The sequence below is a fragment of the Cricetulus griseus genome, chromosome 2 (genome assembly GCF_003668045.3).
Source record: "Cricetulus griseus strain 17A/GY chromosome 2, alternate assembly CriGri-PICRH-1.0, whole genome shotgun sequence".
Lineage (NCBI taxonomy): Eukaryota > Metazoa > Chordata > Mammalia > Rodentia > Cricetidae > Cricetulus > Cricetulus griseus.
Genome location: NC_048595.1, coordinates 257,521,708 through 257,531,579, shown reverse-complemented (window position 1 = coordinate 257,531,579; position 9,872 = coordinate 257,521,708). Strand labels below are relative to the sequence as shown.

At 44.2% G+C, this 9,872-nt stretch overlaps 1 protein-coding gene across 3 annotated transcripts; it reads left to right on the top strand.

The window, feature by feature from the left end:
• The first annotated feature begins 3,343 nt into the window (after positions 1 to 3,343).
• On the top strand, positions 3,344 to 7,604 carry LOC100774768 (calcium homeostasis modulator protein 6-like). 3 transcript variants are annotated; one of them, XM_027402125.2, is made up of 3 exons: positions 3,344 to 3,519; positions 5,351 to 5,926; positions 6,495 to 7,604. In XM_027402125.2, the coding sequence occupies exons 2-3, from the start codon at positions 5,402 to 5,404 to the stop codon at positions 6,915 to 6,917; spliced, it is 948 nt and encodes a 315-aa protein (XP_027257926.1). In that variant the 5' UTR covers positions 3,344 to 3,519; positions 5,351 to 5,401; the 3' UTR covers positions 6,918 to 7,604. The 3 variants fall into 3 exon arrangements, with proteins under 3 accessions (XP_027257926.1, XP_027257925.1, XP_027257924.1); XM_027402124.2 differs by having other exon boundaries at positions 5,291 to 5,926; XM_027402123.2 differs by having other exon boundaries at positions 5,157 to 5,926.
• Positions 7,605 to 9,872: the final 2,268 nt, after the last annotated feature.

Here is a 9,872-nt window from a genome sequence, read left to right as displayed (position 1 = left end):
GAGAAATGGGAATGACTGTGAAGTGCCATTGAACTTCTCCTTTATGTAGTGAAAATGCTATTAATCAATGGTGGTGATGGAATGTTCAATTTGGGGAACATAGTGAAATGTGGGAGTATATACCTTAAACAGATGAATTATATAATGTAGGAATTATTTCTCCATCCCAATAATCTTCAGATGTGCTCCGTATTTTTATATATACTAAATGAACACATGTTCTTTAATATGCATAAGGACATTCTCTTTAACATTGGGGGTTTCTCAGCAAACACATTCTAAGTCATCCACGAGAATGTCCTGAGCTCTCTCCTGAGGTTTGTGAACTGCAATGAGAAGTAGGTTCATGCAAGACAGCTGCAAACAGCTTTCAGAGTCATAGTGCTGTGGTTTCCTTCAAGTTTCTCTTGCTTTCTTTTCCCGAAAGTTGTGGTGACTTGACCATTCCTGACATTGCTCATGATAGTTGAGAATCAACATAGACAAAAAAAGTGAAACACACACCCATTGGCTTTGTGGTGTGTGAACACGAGAATCTTTGCTTGTTTCTGAGAAGACTGTGTTCAAATCATAGATTTTTCCGAAGTCCTTTTAAATGCTGCTGTTTTATGTGAGTCTACATCCACTGAGGGTTTATTTTCTGAGAAATATTCTCTAGAATACTACTGGGTATGTAGGGCTGGATTATATCAAAAGACTGGTACTAAAACCACTCATGGAGCCAGAGGTGTTCTAGGAGAAACTTCAGGCAGGACCAGAACCCTCCATGGCTGTAGAAACTTGTGCATCTAGCATGATCATCATCCCCAGGAGATTGATTTGTGAGCACAGAGGAAACAAACCCAGGGATGGAAGTGGCGACAGGGGGTGGGGATGGTTGTTATAGACACAAGCTGACCCAACACTAACCTGTTATAACTCAGACTGTTTCTGGGCAGAATTTCAAGTGAATGTTCTGGACTATAAATCCCTAAACCTGCAACTGTCCTTATAATGTGCCACCTTGGTTCTCACCTCTCATAACCCATTGCCCTGGTCTTCTTTACAGCCAGGCTTCCAGGATCATTGCTTGTATATTAATTGCCATTTCTTCCCAGGATTTGGAGGACACTCCTGGTCATTCCATCTTCTCCCTCTGTATAATCTTTAGAACTACCTCATTTTCTATGTTCTTTCTGCTTTACTATTAGGGATGGCATGAGATCTTTCTGTCTTGATCTTCTTGTATCTAACAGTATCAGCCACTTCCTATAGGAGCCAAGCATAGCCTGTGTGCTTATTAACCATTTTCACGAATGACTGACTGAAGAGATAAACTAATGAACTGGCTAATAAATTAATTTAGAGAAGGAAGAAGATGGTTTATGTGGGAAAAAAATTTGAAGTCAGATCTTTGATTGACGAGAGCCAGAGAATAGAAAGTTGCCTGCCAACTTCATTCAATTTGAATAAACAGAAGAGTGAAAACAGATGATAGAGGGTATGGTTGAGGTAGGAAGGGAGATATTCTGAGTGGCTTTGAGCTTTGGTGGAGGATAAACTATTACACAGAGGTGAGAAATCTCAGGTTTGGCCATTATGGAAAGTAACTAGGAAAAGGCTAGCCCTTCTTGACATGAGAAATATGGTTGGGTGGGGGAATCTTGTCTGATTACAGAAGATATTTCGGGTTTGCCTTGGTTAGTACTTGGATGGCAGAAATATAAGAATAAGGATTAGTCAGGCTGGAAAATGGCATTTTTGTTAGGTTTCAGTTAAGGAAAACTGGAATAAAGCCATCTGCATGAAGGTTGTGAATACAGCCAGGTTCTTTCTTGATGGAATATGGAAATGGTGGATGAAGAACAAAACATAAGCAATAGAAGAAAATTAGCCAAGACTCATGGGAAGGAAGATGTTCTAGAAGATGAGGACTAGCGAGACGAGAGTCACAGCTGACTAGATTACCCTCAAACATGCAGAGTCTCGGTAGCTCTAATGAGGCTGCAGGACAGTAAAAATCGTGGTCTGGGGTTGGAGAGATGGCTCAGAGGTTAAGAGCACCGACTGCTCTTCCAGAGGTCCTGAGTTCAATTCCCAGTAACCACATGGTGGCTCACAGCCATCCATTATGAGATCTGGTGCCCTCTTCTGGTGTGCAGATATACATGGAAGCAGAATGTTGTATACATGATAAATAAATAAAATATTTAAAAAAAATAATCCTGGTCTGACTTTCTTCTAAGCATACATGGAAAGAAGGACACCTTGTCACACCACTCTTGAGTTTTTGTGCTAGATTAGAGTCACTGGTGGTCATGGTATGTGTAACTAAGAAGGCAAGTGGACTAAGAAAACAACGTTTCTTGACCCATTTCAAAAATTCGCTTTGCAGTACAAGCTATTAATATTTATCAAATAAAACAAAGCTGGCCTAGTGTGGGCATTGAGAGCAGCCAATTACTATGACTATCCACCAAGACTCTATGTGGATGCCCTCCTTGTGGTCAGCTAAAAGCCACATGAATTATTTAGGGTAGTGAATGGTCATCAAGTACCAGCATGCATCCTTTGGTCTAAAACTGAGCCTGATATAATACACAAGGAAGTTAATTGTATATTCTTGGATTGTAAGACATAACTTGTCAGACTGATCGCTCTTTCAACTGCATGCCCCAAATGTACTTTTTCTCATATGTTGCTCAACTCATCACAATAATCATAACTACTCCTCTGTTTGTTTGTTTTTTTTTTTCCCCCGAGACAGTTTGTGTAGCTTTGGAGCCTATCCTGGCACTCGCTCTGGAGACCAGGCTGGCCTCGAACTCACAGAGATCAGCCTGCCTCTGCCTCCTGAGTGCTGGGATTAAAGGAGTGCGTCACCAACGCCCGGCCAACTACTCCTCTTTGACAAATGAAGATGCTAAGTTTTAGAGAGTAGTAACACAGAGACAGAAGACCCAGGTGCAAAGCTGTGTTCTTTCTTGTAGCCTTCACTTCATTTGGGAGCCACGAAATAATAGGGTTCAGTGTCACAGCCTTGATTGCAGTTTGTATCAGAAGAACTGTCTTGTGAAGAGTGAAGACTGGGGACATGTTAGATGTGGTTTCACCTTGAAAGTCTTTGGTTCAACTAGAGTTCTGTTTTGGTTTTTGTTGAAGGCCAGGATGTAATTACTTCACTCGACCCAAGATAAATGATAAATGGGTGTTTATTGGGGAACAATTACACAGAAAAATACAAAGAACCGTGGGAGCATTTCTCTGCACTTCCTATCAGGTCGGATGACTCACCAGAAAGGAAGCGCCGGGAAAGCCACGCCTCAAAACTTCCCTCTGCCCGCCTGCCTGAGGCCACGCCCAAGGGGTGTGGCTACCGTTACAAGTTCACTACATTTTGTTGTTGCTGTTGTTTCTTTTGTTTTGAAACAGAGTCACACGTAGAAGCCCTGGCTGCCCTAGAACTCCGGATATAAACCAGCCTGGTTTTGAACTCACAGAGATCCACCTGCCTCTGCCTCCTCAGTGCTTCGATTAAAGGTTAGCACCACCAAGCCCAGCCTCTCTTGAGTAGCTATACACACCCTCTGTGCTGATGGTCTGTAGTCATGAAGTAATAATTTGACATCCCTGGAAGTACAGAAAGTGTTGTGGTATACCTGTGAAAAAATATCCATTATACTAAGATAAATTAACAGTACATTCAGCCTTTGGGGATATCAGAGACAGGAAGTGTGTGTGTGTGTGAGAAAGAGAGAGGGGGGAGGGAGGGAGGGAGGGAGGGAGAGAGAGAGAGAGAGAGAGAGAGAGAGAGAGAGAGAGAGAGAGAGGAGTTAGCATGAAATAACCTGGCACTCCTGTACATCATATAGAAGAACTCAATTTGACTTCATTCACAGTTTTTCTGTGGTTTAGCATATGAAGGAAAATGGGAAAGTGTGTCTGTGCTTCCTGTAATTGCTGTGCTTTTTTGTAATTGGGTGCTGGCTTAGGAATTAGGATTGATGCAAAAGAGGGAAATTCGGCAGCTTTCTTGTTTTGATTAACTGGCTACCTTGTAAGAGGTCATGTTGCCTTGGAGGAAAGCAAAACAACAGAACAAGAGTTTCCTTGTGGTAGCGGTCCAAAACTGAACAATCAGTGTAATCAGGATCTCCACCTTCTGCTCTGACTTCTGCAGCTTGGATCCTGGTGTTAGACCCCCGGAAAACTCAGGTATCTGGGGTCCCAGGCCACGACCTCGGTCACCCCAATCACCAGGCAGACTCGAGAGCTTGATGCAAACTGCATCAAGTTTGTGAATGAAGTCAAATTGAGTTCTTCTATATGATGTACAGGAGTGCCAGGTTATTTCATGCAAACTGCATGAGGCTTTATTGTTTTTTTAATAAGCTAACCCCATGTTAGCTCGGGTCTTTCACCCACCCGCAATGGCGGATGGCTTGCAAAAGACAGCTTGGACCTGCTGCAGAGAGAGATCTTGTAGGGCAGCATAAGGGGAGTATCTAGGGGTACGCAGAGGCTCATGATTGGTGTGCCTCCAGGCTTGCCCTGTGTTGATTGGCCAACTGGTTGTTATGGCCCATAGGCCCTCCCAGGGTGGTTGCTATGCTCTGCTTGTTATTGCTGTGTGCTTGTCTGTAAAGCACACCCAGAGTTGTAAACCATAGCGCTACCAGCTAACTTCTGATTGGTTCCTTGTCACAAGGCAGGCACCTAACCTAACCTCTAGTGACTAAGACAAGGTCATAGTGAGCACGTGTTACTGTCATGGCTGCCTAAATGGGGGGCTGGTCCCTTCACTAGAAGGCCGGCTAGAGGCTGAGAGGGAATGAAGAAGCAACAGGCATACAGACACATAGGCAATGAAGGTGGGATCAGGTGGTGTTCTCTCCAAAATCTAGCTTGTATATTAGGTACAGCATGGGGAGGGGTTAGACTGGAAAGCCACCTCTGTAGGCCAGCATTCACAGCCTGTAAACTTCAGGAGAAAGCTGCTGTTGCTAGTCTTTGTGCGCACTGATCTACTGTTTGTAAGCATGAATACTCCTAAGGAAAGCTTTGCCAATACTCTTGTTCTTGGCCCATATGGCTTTGCCAGTTTACCATGGAGTCCTGCCCATGTCAAAATACAGTCACTCACACCTCTCACTCAGGTATTCTCTTGCTCCCTATAGCCCTTGGATGTGGAGTGGGTCCGGGAGGTCAAGGATCTAGGGGCCTACTTGTGGGCCTCTGCCAGAGCTGGTTTGGTTGAAAAAGAAAAGTGAAACCCGGAAAGGGCTGAGAAGCACTCTTCCCTTTTCTAAAGTTACTTCAAAGCAGGGTGCAAAGTCCCAGACCCGGCTCATTCAACCCTCTCGACACATAGAGCATAGCTGAAGCTTCTGGACCCGCGGGGTGCCCAGGGTGAGCGGAATCCATGGAGAAGTTCAAGGCAGTGCTGGACCTGCAGAGCAAGCACCGCAGCGCCCTGGGCTACGGCTTGGTGACACTGCTGACTGCAGGTGGGGAGAAGATCTTCTCCGAGGTGGTGTTCCAGTGTCCCTGCAGCGCCACCTGGAACCTGCCCTATGGACTGGTGTTCCTGCTGGTGCCAGCGCTAGCACTCTTCCTCCTGGGCTATGCTCTCAGAACGCGCACCTGGCGCCTGCTCACAGGCTGCTGTTCCTGGAGTGCGAGCGCGCAATCCAGCTCGGGGTTGCAGCGCGTGTTCGTGTGCGCACAGATCAGCGCGGCCGCCGCGCTCCCGCCCCTCACTTGGGTGGCGGTAGCGCTGCTCGGAGGCTCCTTCTACCAGTGTGCTGTCAGCGGGAGCGAGGCCATGGCCAGACACCTGTGCAAGGGCCGCGACCCTAGCTGCGCCGCCAAGCTACCGCAGGTTCCCTGCAAGAAGCAGGAGGCGGAGATGCAGGACATCCTGAGTCAGCTCAAGGCTCAGTCTCAGGTCAGACTCTGGGCGCCATGGGGACGCACAGAGAGGCGGGGAAGAAGTGTGTAGGTTTTCTCTAGACCAGCGACAGTCAATATTTAAATAGCAGAGAAAGAGGGGAGGCATTCGTCCAATCGCTGGCGATGGAGGAGCCAGAATAAGCTCACCTGGACTGGTACCTTCTGCCTCATGCTTTAGTGTTCCCTTCCACTATGCAGCAAATACTCAGGCCAGACGAAGTTGCACGTCCGAGGGAAACTAGAAGCATTTTTACAACAGAACCCGTTTTACCAGGCCCAAACCCACCACCCACACTATCTACGAACTTAGGAAGCCCTGGGGGCTCTTCAGAACGGACGCTCCTTTCTCTGGATCCACCGAACTCCCAAGTTTTCAGTTCTAGGGGTGTGACGAGTGTGAGCTCCTTCTTGGGCGCTTGACATGACTTGGACTCTGGTTGACTTTTCAAGACAATAGTTGTGTTGATGTACTGGGGGTGGGGGTATTGTTATTAACACTCCTTATTCTAATTTTTTCTAATGTCAAAGGTCACTAAGTTGACATCCTGTTGTGTTTTCTGTAGGTGCTGGGCTGGATCCTGATAGCAGCTATCATCATTCTACTTCTGGTTGTGAAGTCTGTCACTCGATGTCTCTCTCCGGTTAGTTATCTGCAGCTAAAATTCTGGGAAATATATTTGGAAAAGGAGAGGCAGATCCTTCAAGGAGAAGCTATGGAACATGCGACCCAGCTGGCAAAAGAGAATGTTAGGTGTTTCTTTGACTGCACAAATCCGAAGGATTGCAGCACCCCAAGCAGTAAAGCCTGGCAGCAAATCTCTGCACTTTACACGTTCAATCCCAAGAACCATTTCTACAGCATGTTGCACAAGTACGTTAACAGAAAGGACATGAGTGGCAGCCTCCGCTCTGTGGAAGGAGATGCAGTGGTCCCTGTCCTTGGCTTTGTAGATGCCTCAGGGATGGCCACCACTCATGGGGTATGATCTTACAATGAACAGGAAAAAAATCATTTTGAATTGTTGCTTCATATAAAAAATATAACAGTATGTTTTATGGCTGCTTGCTTCTCCAAATTGTGAGACTTTTAGATCTGAAACTGGAACATATGTTTGACCATTTTTTTCTTGTGTTAATTGTTAAACAAAGCTGAGGGAAAATAATTTACCCAAAGTGGCAATCTAGATTAAAAGTTTTATACCTTTATTCTAGGTTTATGTCAAATAAGAGCCATCAATGTAGAGATAATTGAACTTCAGATCTTTCTGTTACATTATCTGATGCTAATTTCAAGGTTGGGGTTTTGTTGTAGTTTGCCAAAGACAGAGTATTAGGAACCTAACACTTATGTCATTATAGCTTGCTTTGTGCTATGATGGAGAGAATACTGTATTTCTAGTCAAAGTTACTGCTATTGTTCAAGTATTATGACATTTATGATTCTAGCATGGTTTTTGTATGAAAGTTAATCATGAAAAAGAAAAACTGTAGACAATGTATTTTTTTTTCGGTTTTTAAGATCAAAGGCTGGGTGTGGTAGCATACACCTTTAACCCTACCACTCAGGAGGCAGAGGTAAGCAGGTCTCTGAATTTGAGGCCACCCCAAATTCCAGGGCAGACAGGATGCCATCCTGTCTCAAACAAAACAAAATAAAACAAACAAGAAAGATTTGCCTGTCTGTGCTGCTTTCATTTTTAAGGTTAGAGGAAACTTTCAAAAACTATCCACTATGGTAAATATAAAGCACACGTAGCAAAAAGAGGCTGAGGGCTAAAGGGATGACTCGGTGCTTATGAGCTTTTGCAGCTCTTGTAGGGGACCCAGCTTGGGTCCCCAGCACCCATGTATTGGCCCCTAACTTTAGTTCCAGGATGTCTGATGCCACCTTCTGACCTCTTTGTGCATTGTACCGCTATGTACATACATGCATGTGGGCAAAGACCTATACAGATAAGAATGTAGCTTTTTACAGAGATAGGATAGTATTATGACGCCCACATACACATGCATCTAGTCATCACACATTTTCAAAAGAACATGGAAGTAAGATAAAAACCCCATGTCATCCAAATAATTAAAAAATACAGTTGTGATCTGGTTTAGAGTTGGGGAGTTAGGGGTTTGGGAGAAGCTGTGAGAAGCTGGAGTTTAAATTAGCAGGTGAGCAGAGCCTGTCAGTCAGATGGCACAGTGTGTGGAAGCCTGTGGGGGTGTATCACTGCTGAGGCTATAAAGCAAGCTGCACAAATTGTGCAGCATTTTAGAACTAAGATTTGCTTCTCAGCCTATTAGTGCACGCACGCGCGCGCGCGCGCGCGCGCGCACACACACACACACACACACACACACACACACACACACACACACTCACATTTTTACAGGTTATTGGCCAAAGTGAAGGCGGTAGAGGAAAATCAGGTTGTCTCCCAAGTGGAAACAAGAGGAATGAACTTGGTTGTATTATTGGTGATCAAAACAGGGCAAGTGTCCTTTGTACATAGACACAGCTGGATTGTTGATGGAAGGAAGTGAAAACGGTGAAAGCCGCTACAGAGTCCTGCTCAGTGAGACTGTAAGATCTTTCAAGAACGCTTACCTTTCCTTGACTTGTCATTTCTGCCCATCCCTCAGTTTACTTCCTGTATTTTTAAAAACATGAAATCTCTAAACTGTAAAACAATTAAGCATTCATCAGATTTAGTCCTCTTTCCTCCCCTGGAAAGTTCTGTGTCAGCTTCTGTTGGCCCTTTTTTCCATTAAGCTAGTCATGGGGATGGATGTCCTGTTGTGGAGGTAACGTTCAACAAGAAACTTGGCAAGACAAACTACACAATCAGGCCTTTTCCCTCCCCCAAAAGATGTATTTTTGAAATCATACCATGTCTAGTTTTGTTTCTCTTTCTTTGTTTCATTTCCAGTTTCGTTTTGTGTGTTCAACCCTTTCAGATATATTGCATTTTCTGCATTGTTCTGGCTTGTACTCCACATTTTCTTCTGGGATTTAGAGAGTTTTGAAAAACGTATTTAAGATAAAAAAAAAAAAAAACCAGTATAATGGGACTGGGCGTTGGTGGCACACGCCTTTAATCCCAGCATTCGGGAGGCAGAGGCAGGCGGATCTCTGTGAGTTCAAAGCCAGCCTGGTCTCCAGAGCGAGTACCAGGATAGGCTCCAAAGCTACACAGAGAAACCCTGTCTCGAAAAAACCAGACAACAACAAAAAGCATTATAATGGAAGAAAACTGTGAGATAAAACATCTCATTCCTTTGTAGCATGTGTTTCTCAGAGAGAGTCTCTTGCCAGTATCACTTCTTAAATGCTTCTGTAACTCTTAGTACACAATATAATCTTGCCATATCAGTATAATAAAATTCACCTCAATAAAAAGTTACTGCACAATTCTTAGGCTTAGTAGTATAGGCTCTCTTATGTACACATTTGCAAACACATACATGCTCATAAAATGGAAAGATAAACACTAAATTATCAAAAGTACTTCCTTCTGTAAGTTAAGATTGATGTAGAAAATTGAAAAAAAAAATGTCTTAGCTGTGTGGTGGTGGTGCATGCCTTGAATCTCAGAACTGGGGAGGCAGAGGCAGGTGGATGCTTGAGTTTGAGGTCAGCTTGGTCTACAGAGTGAGTTTCAGGACAGCCAGGGCTACATGGAAAAGCCCTGTCTCAAGAAACAAAACAAACAAGAAAGAAAGGAAGGGAGGAAAGAAGGAAAGAAGAAGAAAAACCCTTATATACTTTTGATCTTTGGATTTGGTGACAACTGTGTAATTAGAAAAGTTTTGGAGTTATTGAGATGTGCAGTCAAAAAAGCAGTTTTATATCTGTAACCTGGGTTCATTTTTGACAAGTTTGTGGGCTACCCACAAAACACGTTATTCACATTCAAGACTGAGGACTTGAAAGTTAGACAGGATGAGCA